This window comes from Balaenoptera borealis (assembly GCF_965194805.1).
Source record: "Balaenoptera borealis genome assembly, chromosome: 1".
NCBI classification, from domain to species: Eukaryota; Metazoa; Chordata; class Mammalia; order Artiodactyla; family Balaenopteridae; genus Balaenoptera; species Balaenoptera borealis.
This window is the reverse complement of record NC_138860.1, coordinates 15,609,214-15,623,921: the sequence shown is the minus strand read 5'-3', so window position 1 is coordinate 15,623,921 and position 14,708 is coordinate 15,609,214. Positions and strand designations below refer to the sequence as shown.

Genomic DNA, 14,708 nt, shown 5'->3' with positions numbered 1-14,708 from the left:
TTGCCTTTTTTTTTTTTTTTTAAGTGTAAAAAGTGTCTTTATCAGTTACTTGGACTTTACCAAAGCTAGATTTGGAGTCTCCTAAGAATTTATGTAAAAACTGTAGACATACAGATTTTGATTCCCGCAAGTAGAAAGAAGCAGTGAGCTTTTTCTTTCATTCCTGACCTAAGTTAGGATTTCAGAGGATTAAAATACTAGCTCCAGATAATAAATTTACACGTTGTCAAAATAATTATACAACTAGGGTAAAGTAGAGAAATTAATTACAGATACTTGTAAATAATAAAAAAAAAAAGTCATGGCATTATCACAGAATCTGTTATGAATAGTTATTTGTAAATATAGGAGAAAGTAGTTAGGCCATATGATTAAAATGTCAACTTTAATTACAAATTAAAAAAGAACTGGCTGAGGTTGAGAAATTTAGGCAGGACTTTATCAGAGTTTAAGTGGCTCCAGAGAAAATCCTATATACTATATAGGCACTTATAAGCAGAGCTTTATGTATAATCGGTGCCTTAATAAACACTTGCAGAATTATGAAAAAACATTAGGCAACTTTTTTTGTTAAGCATTCAAATATTTTTGTGGAGAGGGAGAGGGACCTGGTATCTGGAATTTTTATTTCTCTGGAATATTATTGCTAGCCTTCCATTCTTGTTGAAAGGCAGTCCATGAGTTGTTAAGGAATTTTCTCTCCATTCATTCCTTGGGCACATATTTATTGAGCACATGCTATGTGGCAGGCAGTGATGGAGGTGCTGGGGATATAGCAGGGAGCAAAGAAGAGAAGGTCTCCACTGTTAAGAGCTCAGAGATCATGGAACACACTGAGAAGGGTACAGATATACCTGTTAGGCAGCACATCATCACACCCACTCCTTTACTGGCTTATGTCTTTACCTTGAGCTCCACTATCCCGTTTTACAACTTAACAACTGTCAATGCCCCTGGATGCTACATAGGAACACTGATAAGGACAGTAGGGATGGAAAGAAATGTGTGCACTTGATGTCGGAACTACAAAAAGAGAAAACTTGGTGATAGATCCCTGAAAGGCTAGGAGTGAGGCAGCTGGTGGGTGGTGATGCTGTTAATCTGGGAAGTAGTGAAGCTGTGGGGTTTGTCATTGGGGTTGGGAAAATGGGCTCAATTTTCAAGGTGTTAAGCCATCTACGGAGGACTTCCCAGGGGAGGATTTTTCAGGAAGTATGGCAGGAAAGGGAGAGAAGGGCCACATAGTGAAAGACATTTCATATTGTGCCAGAGAGTTTCAGTTTTGTCCTTCAGGAGATGTGGAAGCCAATAAAGTGTTTTGATCAGCGAATAGCATAATTAGATTTCATATTTGAAAGAATGCTTGAGTAGCCACAGGTAGGATGGAAAAAGGAAACACCAGACATAAGGATTTTGGTGTCCCTGTATCCCAAAAGAGCAGATGGAGGCCCAAATCAAAACCACGGAGGAAGAAAAGGAGAGAAAGTGTTGGGTACATTTGGGAGGATGTGTCCAACCAAACACCCATCTTTCCTCCTCTGCATTTACATTCACCTTGATCATTCTTTATGGCGCCTACCTACTTCTCCTCATTGTGCTCTGATCTACTTTTACTAAACTGTAGAGTTATAGAGGGCAGGCATTGTACCATCTCATGGTTCTGAGGACGGTGCTTTACTTATCACAGAGGCACTAAATATCAATGGTTACAGTGGAACCATTGGAAACCTAAATAACGTAGGGCTAGACCCAAACTTTGGGAAGATTTTTGCCACCTTCCCATGAGAAAGCAGGAATTGGAGAAGTTGAGTCACATGATTAGTTGGTAGCAGAGGTGGCACCCCATGCCAGGTTGACTTATTCCCAATCCAGTGATGTTTGTGGGAAGTGCTCACCGATACCCACACGGCCTTGTGCTTCATGCTTCATGTAAGTAGCTCTCAGTTTGTTATTCTGAGTCAGACAGCATTGGAGCTGGAAGATCCTTCAGAGATGTTTGGTCCACATTTCACATTTGACAGATGAAGAGTCAGCTGTGGGTCTGTATTTGTTTGCTGGGGCTGCTATAACAAAGTACCACAAACTGGATGGGAGAAACAACTGTCTCACAGTTGTCTTCCAGTTCTGGAGGCTGGAAGTCTGAGATCAAGGTGTCTGGAGGGTCGGTTCCTTCTGAGCGCCATGAGGAAGGATGTGTTCCATCCCTTTCTTCTAGCTTCGGGTAGCCTCCAGCATCCCTTGGCTTGTAGATGGCGTTCATCCTGTGTATCTTCACATTGTTTTCCCTCTGTTTGTGTCTGTCTCTGAGTCTAAATTTCACCCTTTTTGTGAAGTTACAGTCAGATTAGATTAGGACGCACCCTAATGACCTCATCTTAACTTGATCATCTAGAAAGACCCTGTTTCCAAATAAGGTCACATTCACAGTCCTGGGAGTTAGGATTCCAATAGCTTTTGGAGGGCCACAAGTCAGCTTACAGCGGGGACCAGGTTAACACCGTTGGTCGTAGCGAGGGTAGAACCATAACCCAGATCCCCCGACCTCAAGGTCACTGCTCCCCACACCAGCCTCTTCCCTCATCTATCACTCCACAGCAGTAAACCCTTAGCTTTTGGGTATTTGACATTATAAGTCTCCTACATGCTCTTCAAAAGTCTGTGGAAATGTCTGTCAGCCTTACAGATCCCCAAAGTTCAAGACAGAGTCGATTTGTGTTTATTTTGGAGGTTTGACTTTTACATCAAGAATTAGACCAAATTTGATAAAAACTCCTTGGGAATTTCCTGAAGAGGATGGTGCCTGCACATCTGGTGCCCAGGCTGGACTGATTTTCCTTGGACAACTGGTCCATGCTCTGTAACACACGATGATGATATTTCTTGATGAGTCCCACTGGGGAAAGCAAGGCAGATTCAAGCACAGTTTCTTTTTCTTCCAAATCAGAAATGTAGCTTCAAAATGATGCTTTTCCCTCCTCTGTATCCATCTAATCCCAAAGTGAAACTGACAATACCCTTTTATAAGATTTTTTTTTTAAGAGTCCTATATCATATGGCGCTGCCTTCCTTTTTTCTTCATGGCCAAACAAATTTAAGTCACATCAAAAAGGAGAGCTTTCCAGGCAGAACTTTCTTGTTTTCAACTAGTAAAAAAAAACCTTGTAGGAAAAGAAAGCTATTAGATGTCCCTCCTTGAAAGCAGCTTCTCCATCCTCGCCTCCATGCTCCCCAACAATTTGTCTTTCTTCTTGGTTTAGATGAAAGGAGAGAAGTAAAGTTGAGGCCAGGTCAGAAGGAGTTTGGGAAAGACTAAGGGAATTATTTACTCCTCTGTAGGCATTCAGAGGGGGTAGGTAAGTGGGACTTGCAAAGAGAAGCTGTACCCTCCCTGTAGATGTTCTCTGTGTTCTTATTTTGCATTCTTCTGCCCTCTATCTGGTCCTTTTTTCAAAGAAGCTTGGCAATTGTTTAAAACTGCCCACTCACAAAAACAAACAAACCAACAAAAAATTCCTATCATCATTTTGAGGCTTTCCTATGCTGCCACCTGGGAATATTTTTCCTTAGCTGCTGTTACACTTTTAATTTTTCTAGCAAGCTGGACTGGGAAATAAGAGACAATTGTTAAAGCATTTCACCAGTGCCATGGGGGTATGGGGGCGTGTTTTCAATTTCGGTGCCCAGGAGTGGGCTAATTGCAAACTTAGTTGGCTGTTCGCATAATCAGCATGAGTGGTCAGTGGCCAGTCGAACCTGTAAGCTCGGTGAATAGTGATAATTGTGCCCTGGACTGGGGGATACTACCTGTCCAATTCTATTCTCTCCTTCTTTAGTTTATCGCAACTATCCAGATCTTCTACTAAACTGTATAGATGGTGGTCAGTTCTCCCAAATAGATATAGAGTAATTTTTGAATCTGAGTTCTGTCTTTCAGATTTTCACATTTGTCCCGTGAAGCCACTATTTCAAAATAATGGCTCCATAAAATCTCTGTGAACCCTACTTGGAGTATGAAAACAGAATTAAAGAAACAGCTATCTTATGGAATCCACAAATGTTAAAACAAATGATCAAATTGGGATGAAAGGAGTGATCCCATTTTTGTCAGTTATTCTTATATTTCACCCGAACCAATTGTTATTGAATCTCAATTATTGATATCTGGGTCAGGCTAACAGTATAAAGGTTCAAAAGGGTAGCATTGTATGTATTGTATCTAATGCTTAGGTACTAATATAATAAAGAGATATTATAATAGAGATAATTATTATCATCTTTTATAAAGAAAATGTTTAAATAAAATGCTGCCGGTAGATCCAAGTGGATATTCCAGCTTTCACTTTGGCACTGGACCGTCTGTAGCTGCTTGCCTCTAGCCTCTACTGAGTTCCAATCCATGAAGTCCATCTCTATGAAAAAAAGAGAAAAAAGGTCTTAATTTATATATATTTTACAAGCCCCAGCGCTGTGTGTTTTTTTTTGTGAATCATAGAACAAATGATATGTCTGCTCCTATTTGAGAAGAACAGCTGACTTAAAAAGAGAGAGTAAGTTTATCACTAACAAGGCTTCTGCATCTGTGCATTTATTGATAACTAAGACCAAATTCTTGTGCTGTTGTCATTCTTTTCTCCCCTAGCTCCTGTCCACGCTAGGTTTATTTATTCGGGAGAAGAAGAATCTAGCTGACACCATGTTGCTCAGTCAGCTTCTCTCAGTGAACTTCGTTTGTGATCTCAGTGAGTCATTACGACAGAATTATAATTTTAGCATGCTATGCTATTTGCTGAAAAGTGTCCACTTTTGGTGGAACAGAGACACTACCGTTCAAAAAACTGTGGGCGGGCAAATCAATGCCATGATTAAGTGATATTAACAGACACCCTGAAGATTTAAAAGCCTTGTTCTGTTTCAATGAAGCAGCTGAGAAGAAAATGCCTAGCAGGGGTTAAACCCAAATGCCTCCACGGCAGCCTATTTCTGTCAACACTCTGTTCAGGAAATAAACATTTATGCTTTCTGAAATGAAAGTGTATTTTTGAAGACTAGCCGTCAGATATTTTTTGCCCTTCACACTTTCAAATGCTTAGCCTTTTTTGTAAGTTGACTGCAAAGTGCATCAGTTGGCTGGGCTAAGAAAAAATAAATAAATAAAAGCGCTTGACAAGTACCATAGCACCACTGTCAACCTCCGAAGTTTCCAGTAGAAGAAGGAAAGAGGGTTGGCACAAAACATGGTTTCTTCCAGCCTATTACTTCAGGGGTACCTGCCTCTTGAGAAGCTTTCCAATCCTTCCAAATGATGTTATTCCCAAATGTCATCTGGTTTATTTGGAGCCCACTGTACTGCAGATAAACACGCTACTTAACTGTGGGTTAAGGTAGCGAGTCATTCTGCCCGCAGAATGCCTGAGATACATTAAAGGGCACTGATCCTAGGCTGGAGATGAAGAGAGATCAGGGTTGTCAGCGAAATGCATGGAATGGGCTGGAGCTGGGGAAGAAAAAAAGGTGCCATGATACCAGTGTATTTTAAAAAGCTGTAATATGGCTGAACATTTAAAACTATAACCTGTCACACACCAAAGATTAAGATCCTGGGATGTACAAAACATGAAGTTCCAATGACACCACTGCAAAGCATGTTTTATTTCACTTCGGAAGGAGGTTTCTCTCCAAAGATAGCTAAAGGTTATAGATGCTGAGGACCTCGAACTTGTAGCCTGAGAGCTATAAAACACCACTAAATGCCCAGTAAAAGCACAAACAAGTAATTATCATTTGGATGCAAGCATGTGTGTGCCAATGGAGCCATAGTGTTTTTAGAAAATTCCTTAGACTCAGTTTATTAAAATATGCATTTTCATCTAGATCTTGGTCATTTAGGTTGTTATACTTTGCTCAGGACTACTGATAAAATTATCATTTTATCCACGTGTCTTTATGAATGTAAAATAGAACTAGCACTCCTCAAGGCCAGGGAGAAAATTTTTGAGGAATTAAAATATCATCTCGATTATGTATTCAGCCTCCTTAGTGCTCAGGTGAACACAGCTAGATCATAACAAGGCTGTTTAACAAGGCTGTTATCCAGGCATTTGGGCTGGACAGCTCTTTGTGACAGTTTCTAGATTGCAGAGGTTTGGGAGGAAAGGGTTAAACTGTTGGGATTCAGCTATTTCTAGACCAAGAAGAGATAAAAAAAAAAGTCCAGACGTTTTTATATTGTGTAAAGCATGGGTTGTCTTCTTTTCCCTATGGTTTTGCAAAAATTATACCTCCTCTAATCAGCTTGAAATAGACTTGAGGCAATCCAACAGACCTTTTGTGCTATATCCATCTTTATGTGCTCACCAACCTGCCCCCCAAAAAAGGAGAACCTTTTCTTTACCCTTTTCCTTCCTTTTATTTCATTAAGAATTGAAAGGAAAAGTTTGGTTTACACTCTCACACACAGAGCCATCCACCTAGAAGAATCAAATTGCAGGATCAACCTAAAAAAATGAAATGTTATTGTTTTTTGCTTAATTAAACCCCCAAGAAATGTGTGAAACATTGTTATGGCTGAAAAATTGTTCATTTGTAAATCACAGGGACAAAGGGGCCCCCGCGCAACTTTAAAGTTTCCGTGCACGTAAATGTCGATAGTGTGCCTTCTCCATCATCAGCACTAAATTCACATTGATGCCTCTTTTCTTCTCCGTATTGATCCTTCCATGAGAACGTAGATTTGTATCTGTTAATTAATGCGTCCTGAAACAGCGTTTGTATTAATCAGGCAGATAAGAAAAATTGGATGCCTGCATCCTCCTGACAACCGTAAAAGTGCTGGCCCTGATAAAATCGTGGATGGACCTCAATAAAAAAGTTCCTCCTTCCACTCAATAAACTAATCATCCTGCTTTTAATTATTCGGCAGAAAGATGTGTGGAGATTGGAGAATGTGTAAATCTATTTACTAACAGCAGCGTCTGGGAGGGAGAATAGGGCTGTCACAGGAAGGTGCTGCAGGCTACGCGCTCCATCCATCTGCTGCTGCAGAAAAACTGCTGCTTGGGAGCGTGAAAAGGAACAAGGAAACGAAGGCAAATGGAAAATACCCGTCCCTTTCTGCTCAGAACTTTCTAGATGATTATGTTTTCGTCTGCTTCATTTACAAAAGAAATTCCTACTTCGTCCCTTTTCTGAGCTTAGATATTTGAATTTGCATGACATCTTTTTCTTGCGATGGGGGAATAGAAAAAAAGAGCAATATTGTTTGTTTGTATTTTGGTTTGTTTGTTTTTTGGTTTGTTTGTTGTAAAACAACCTCAAGAGCAAATGGAACCACACCTACTCAGATTAGCTCATTATTTTTCTCTTTTGAAACCCTGTTAAAAGTTGTTACATCTCTAATGCCAAGAGGATATTTATTAATGTAACCTCACATTGCAATGACAAAAAAAAAAAAGAATGGAAAAAAAGGGAAAAAAAGACATAGCCAGTCTAAAAGAAGATCAGTTAAATAATGTGTAAGCGGCTTGATAAAAAAATGAAAGAAATGCTTTTTACATGGGCCCTAAGACCCCTTAAGAAAAGCTTGACTAATCCCTCTTGATGATTTTATTAAACACTTGTAGTTAATGGTGCCAAATGGCAAACCACTAGTTTTCTCCAGCGGGCCAGGAAATCATTTCATTTTCTTTATCATGCTGTAGTTGCTAATATCACAAGTTGCAATATTAATGTTTCCTTCCTTCTGTAGAATTATTGGTAGCAGGACCTTAAATCATGGTACCATTGTCCTCAAAAACCATAGAGATGGTTGGTCACCCTTGGAATTCCTGAGCATAACCTTGGAAATGAAAGTGAAGTTTTAAGAAACATTTCTTTTTTTAGGAAGAAGTATGTGGTTGATCATCAGGTTTCTCCACTAAGACTTCCTTTTAGAGTCTGGGTCTAATTCCTCTAAAATTTAAATATATATCTTTAGTCTTAGGTAAGTTTAATTGTACTACTTCATCCTTCCCTCTTGAACCACGTTTTCTTTTTAATTTTTTTTTTTTTTTTTGCTTGTGTTTTCTCGAGTTCAGAAGGGACTTTAGACATCTATGCATAAATGCAGACCAGATTTTTGTAAAGGATTGAAACAGTCATCCAGGTATTTCAGATAAAAATAATATATCATATAGCTATACTTATGGAATGCATATTATATATTAGTGTTTTGCTGGGTTTTATTTTATATTTCCCCAAAACAAAAATTAAGGTACAAGGAAATTGTCTTGTTCAAGGTGAAGCAGCCAGTAGCTCAGTGGAGCCAGTATTCAAGGGCTCTGCTCATATCCTGTCCATCACACCTCGTTGCCTCCATATTTAACTTTTCTTAATAACTGGATCTTAATATCAAGAATGAATTGTGGCTTCTCTATTTGGTGAGGAGGCCAGGCTGCAAAATATTCTACCCTCTTTTATACCAATAATCACCATTTAAAACAGGAATTGATGCTAAATATCAGGGGGGCAAAATATCCAGTTAAGAAGGCTCTTTTGGGTGTAAGCATCCTCAATACTCACTGTGCTTGTGACTATTACAGAGAAATGGTTCCAAATTGCACTCTACTGTGTGGCCTATATTGTTTGTTTTCCTTTATTTGAGGCTTTTGGTTTTTTACTTTCATGGTGTTTATCAATAGTAGTTTTTAGAGATGAGGTAGTTGAAAGTTTGACTTCCTGTAAGACAGTCGTGAAGACTTCCGCTAGAAATCAAGTGTATTTCAAGATTACACAGTATTTTCTTCTCAAGTGAAAGAAACAAAACTTCTTTTCTATTATATTCCTCTCAGCTGTGTCTATAAAACCTTGAGAAAATGCCAACAAGTTGAAGCTGGTTTGTGACTTTTACTTTGCCATTGGCAAAATGATCAGGGGAAACTTTAAGAGTGGCTAATCAAAGCTCAGCATAATTTTGAGCACTGATGTAGAAGACGACTACCATATGAAACTAACGTTGTATTATGAAATGATGGCTTTAAAGTAACTCGATCTGCCCATCTTCCCTTGCAGGCTTCTCCACGCTGTCCCTGGCGGACCAGATGAGCCTTCTGCAGAGCGCTTGGATGGAAATTTTGATCCTTGGTGTCGTGTACCGATCTCTTTCCTTTGAGGATGAACTTGTCTATGCAGACGATTATATAATGGATGAAGACCAGTCCAAATTAGCAGGCCTTCTTGACCTAAATAATGCTATCCTGCAGCTGGTAAAGAAATACAAGAGCATGAAGCTTGAGAAAGAAGAATTTGTCACCCTCAAAGCAATCGCTCTTGCTAATTCAGGTTGGCATATTGACAATGGCCCGTTGTTATAGTTTCTAATGTCAGTTTTACCCCTTCCCTTAACTTCTTCTTCAGGGATTTGCTAGACCCAGTTGTAAAGTTTGAGTCAGCAAAATTATAGTCATTGTAGCTTTCTAGTGAAAAGTTAGAAGAAAAGAAATATCAACTTAAAGGGAATTATTTTTATTTTATTTGTTTATTAAAAGCTGTTACACTTCTACCACCTAATTCACTTACTAACATGAACCATGGCAAGGCAAAAACTCATGTGCAAGTGGTGTAAATGGACACTCAGGACCAAATTAGCTCCTTTGTCTTGTTTGCACAAGTGGAAATAAGTGTGAGTTACAAATACAAATCATTCCCCCGCCCCCCCAAAATGCAAATTTTGTAATTGGAATAATATATGTAGTGTTGCTTTTCACTTTGGTTATCAGAGAATACTCTGTTTTCTTCCATTCTGGAATTCTCTAAAAGTCAAGTTCTGCTGAAGGAGTATTTCCCTCAAGGGTATCACCTATGCAGTAAGGGTTAAGAATTATGAGAATAAATGGTCTTTACATGAGAACTGAAATGTACTAAAATAGGGAGCAACCTCTGATAAGTAAAAATCGTTGGTGCTTTGTTGTTTTCCCCTTTGTGCCTCTCCTGATGCTTGATTGTGGTCTTAAGTCTCTCTTAGCGTTTGCATAAAGTCCAGGATAGATCCCTCCTTAATGACGTGCTGATCTTTAGATACCTGCATGTCAATAACACGCTCTGATGCTAGGTACCATTGACACTCACACCGTGCCCCTCCATCTGCTTTTGTTTTGACCCTATCTTTGAACTTTATCTTGGTTGCCGGCCAGTAGTTTTCCCTTTAATTACAAGAAGGAAACTGTCAATATAATCTGTTAAATGGGATGCAATGAGTGGCTTGAATGGGCGGACGGCTATTTGTTCAAATTCTGCAGCATTCAAGGTATTGACAGTTTGTTTTCTGGGGCCATATGTGACGATCAATCTCAGACTGGGCTCAGCCGCGCTGAAAAATGAAAAACCAGATTGCTTTTGCTTACTTGTGGATGACGACTTTGTGATTTGGCGTGGTCCTAGTGAGATGAGACCTTCTGCCCAAATTGCCCCCATGAGAGCCAGGGACGCGTGACTGTTTTTAGAAATAATTTTTAATTGATTTTGTAATTAACAGTTCATCTACAATATTGATGCATGAATCCTTGGACTGATAGGAGGGGAATTGTTTTCAACAATGAAGTTGTACTTTCCTATTTGTCTTCATAATGGCATTTAGCATTTCACACTTTTAATGGCGAAGGTACCCCTCTTCCTTATAACACCATTCACTTCTCGCTTACTCCCCTGCGAAACTGTAAAATATGATTCTGTATGACAAATGGCATCATTGTCACAAACCCTGAGGAACCCCGTGCCCTGCTCTCTCGAAAACCAAAGTGGGAGATGGGATAGAAATTTTCTGAGAATTTATTAGCTTGCATGGACTTCCCATTAGAGCACCTCTCGTAATTAGATGAAAGATTTTGCAGTGATGGTTTGGGAAGAATTTTTATTTGGAAATCATATAGTGATTCTCATGTAAAACATTTACTTGGTTAATCATTTTTAAAATGAAGCCAGTGTGTTTTATATCTTTTGTGACTTAAATTGCTTTTTGTGAATTATTAACTAATCATGAATGCTGAGCAATGCTAAAACTTTATCATCAAAATTGTTAAAATTCTATACTTTTGGATGTTAGATGTATACTTTATGGCTATGGATTATTATTTAGTTTACCTGAATTACTTAGTAGCAGCATTTCTGTTGCTGCTGTTTAGAAGTATAATCATTAATGTTTTGCTATATAGATATTTGTATTCCACATTCTCTGCTGTGAGGCGGAGGAGGTGACCTACTTTCAAGCAATGACTGGTGATTAAAAAGTTTAAAGAACTAGCCAGTTTATTTTTCTTGTATTAACAGCCAGAAATAGTCAAACAAACCCTCTCTTTTTTCTAGCATAGTATTCTGTAGCATTTTTTTTTTCTTAAAAATTTCTCCACCTTACAAAATTCTCCTGTGAGTAATTCTAACATTTTTTCAGCATCTCAATACCAAGGAAAATTAATTGAATCAGAGTCCATAATAAAGGAGTAATGACTAAGTCCTATAGGGACTATTTTAATGTCTAAATTGTGCCACCTCTCCTGTGCTGTATAAATATGGCCTTTCTCTCATCCACCCAACCTGCAAGCCCCACCATTTTACCTTGGGATAAACCACTCAGAAAGGCATTTTGTTTGAGACTGTCAATATGATGCTATTTTATTCCATTTTTTTACCGTTACTTGGAGGACAGCAGTAAAGTTGCAGATTCAATCTTGCCGGGAACCTGTGTTTCTTAAGCTGCTCAAGCACAACAATATGAAAATATTTTAATGCTTTTCGTAAACATGCAAAAAGCTTGTAGATTTTCTTTTAGTATTTAGAAATTTTAGATTAACATAAGAGACTTTTGGCGGAGAAAAAAAAAAACTAGTGTGATTTATATAAGTACCTCTCATAATTAGATGAAAGATTTTGCAGTGATGGTTTGGGAAGAATTTTTATTTGGAAATCATATAGTGATTCTAACGTACAACATTTACTTGGTTAATTATTTTTAAAATGAAGCCAGTGTGTTTTATATCTTTCGTGTCTCAAATTGCTTTTTGTGAATTATTATCAGCGTTCCCCGTATGGCTGTAGGTGTAAACAACCATTGTCTCATTAATCTAAATTTCAGCTTATTTTAAACATCTGTCTTTATTCAATAATTATAAATGTTGTGCTTATGCTTGGGAAACAGGGAATTGGCTTCCCGATAATGGCTGTCATATTTTTTGTAGCTATGTTTCTGTCACATATGAATTCAGGAATATTTATAACACCAGAAAGCCATTGGAAGTGTATTCCCTATCTTCAGGTACATAGCCAAAAAAACCAATATATCATGAGCTAATACTGTAATTATCACATTCAGATCTTCAAAAACCCTAAATAATTGTTCCACTGATTTTTGCAGGTAAGAAACTAACTGACTCACTTAAACTACATACTCTCTATTTTGGAGCGCCAACAGCCTTTTGAGAAATACTGCATCCCCGATACATCTCTGTGGGACTGAATTTAAAGAGGACAATCTAGGTCACAATTTTAACATTGTCATCGTAAGGCCCCGGCTTTCCCACACGTACACCAAGAGGTTTAGACTAATCTCTAGAATTCTTTCCATTTGGGGAATTCTCTGATTCTAGAATTAATTTTATGTCTTCATGGGAAAATATAGTGAAATATTACTGCCAGCATTTTGGGTAAGATTATAGCTCGTGATTCTGTTCTCTTAATTGGTTCTATTGATTCTTATGTCTAAAATTTGTTTGAAACTATTATTACTGGCCCCAAGGTAATATACTTACCTTTACATAGTGGAAGATTAAAAGCAGTTTAAGATTAAGAATCGCTTTTAGTCGGATCATTCTCTTTGGCTTAAGTCACAAGACCTTCAACCCCATAGCTGCCCCTCACAACCCGACTGTTGTCACCCCAGACCCACCCCCAACCTAGAGCCCTGTGAGCCCAGCCCATGTGAGAATAAGTAGAATCTACATATTTAAGTTGAATTTTCTTTTTACTTCTGCATAGTACCTCTGGAGTAATAGCATCTATTGATATAAAGCTGCAAATAATATTTTGGTCATCAATTTTAAATCATCAGTAATTATTCTCATCTCATGACAGTATTTTGTTCTCAAGGACAAATGGTATATGTGCAGAATGTGGTGTAATTTCAAAAAATTTCAAAAAGTCTATGATTTCTGTCGGGGAGTGGAATGGGGGCCGTATTTAATCAGCGTATTTGGACCCTCATACAAGTTTGGACTAGTGGTTCTCAATCTTATTTCATTCTCTCTCCTCTTAGGGTAGGCTTTTTCGATATGTTTTTCCTAATAGGTCCCCAATGAAGTATTAATATCACAGATATACACTGCATCTGTTTATGTACTGCATATGTGTGAATTTTACCTAAAAAGAGAGGGTTTTTTCTACTCTCCAATTCCAAATTTCACCTCCTTTGAGAATGCATCATTTATCCACGTAACTGTTTTCTTCTCTGTAAAATGAGGCAGATGAATTCAATAACATCTAACATCTCCTAACTGGCCTAAAATTTTAATCTCAGTTACTTTTAAGAGAGGGTGGTGAGTTTGGACTTATATTTTGTGTGTGGCTTGGTCATATGTTTTGTGTGTGGTGTGTGTTTGTGCTAAATTTGTAATATAGAAATATTAACATCTTCACGGATCTAAACAACTAGTATAAAAGTAAAAACACCTCTTCAGTTCTTTAGTATCTACTGGGCCCTCAAACAATTTTACTGAAATTTTGACTGAGTTTGCTGATTTGGTACTCAGGAGATAGTTTTAGCTATTGGTCAAGAGATTATCCTGTTTTAGAATCTTTCTGTAGACATTTCTGTTTTAGTTTTTAGCCTCTGCTGGGGAATCTCTTTTGATTTCCACAGATGCCTGTTTGGGTAGACATATCCAGTATCATTTTACAGGTAATGGAAGTGAGCTGATAAAGATGTGTGGCTGCTTTGAGACAGAGGGTTGGACCCTCAGTCCCTTGCTATTAATAAGCTATTAATATTTCTATTTCACAAATACATGTATACCATGTCTTTAAAAGGGTCAATGAATAAGATGCTAGCCAGTGCAATTTCACATCTGCCACCCTAAATTAGTGTTTTAAGTTTAGTTTAGAATTTTGTCCCCAGTTCCTTTATCTTGCTGTCTTCGTGGAGCTATAGTGGTATAAAACCACTCAGGAAAGTGACAAAAAGAATCGAAAACAAAATGTTTACCAGCTTATAGCATTTTGTAAGAAATGAATATGGATAGGTCCTTTGTGGCAGGTAGAAATTTATTCTTAACTTTTACCCAAACCAGTATCTTATTCTATAAGATAAATAAGAAGTCAGAATTATGCCTTTCCATCTCCTAGTCTGCTTCTCTTTGGTTTATGCCCATATCAGTCATCACTGCTTGAATTATTTTAATTTTATTTTAGATAATATGTCTGGGAAGTAGATTGTTTTTTAATTTAATGCAGCCCTTACATTTCATGCACACTGTGATATTTCAAAATTTTATGTAGAAAATAAGGCTGGTTCCTGAATGTTTCTTAGCAGGCTCAATGATCACTATGCCTTTATGTAACATGGGAAATATTTGCTACAAGTGTCTCTGTGCTTCCATCCTGCATTATAAGCACATAAAATCCTCTATAGTTGCTTTACTTCTAGGAGTTGACATAATATAGCACCATTTTCATGTATAGGTCTTAAGATA

The 14,708-nt window shown here is 37.9% G+C and overlaps 1 protein-coding gene across 12 annotated transcripts in view; it reads left to right on the top strand.

Annotated features, from left to right (window-relative positions):
• The window catches only part of ESRRG (estrogen related receptor gamma), a 636,910-nt gene that overhangs the window by 611,269 nt on the left and 10,933 nt on the right, over positions 1-14,708 (top strand). For all 12 annotated transcript variants that reach the window (XM_082394904.1, XM_082394907.1, XM_082394897.1 and 9 more), the window contains one exon: positions 9,046-9,315. In XM_082394904.1, the coding sequence (XP_082251030.1) occupies positions 9,046-9,315 (270 nt within the window). The remainder of the gene's footprint in view (positions 1-9,045; positions 9,316-14,708) is intronic.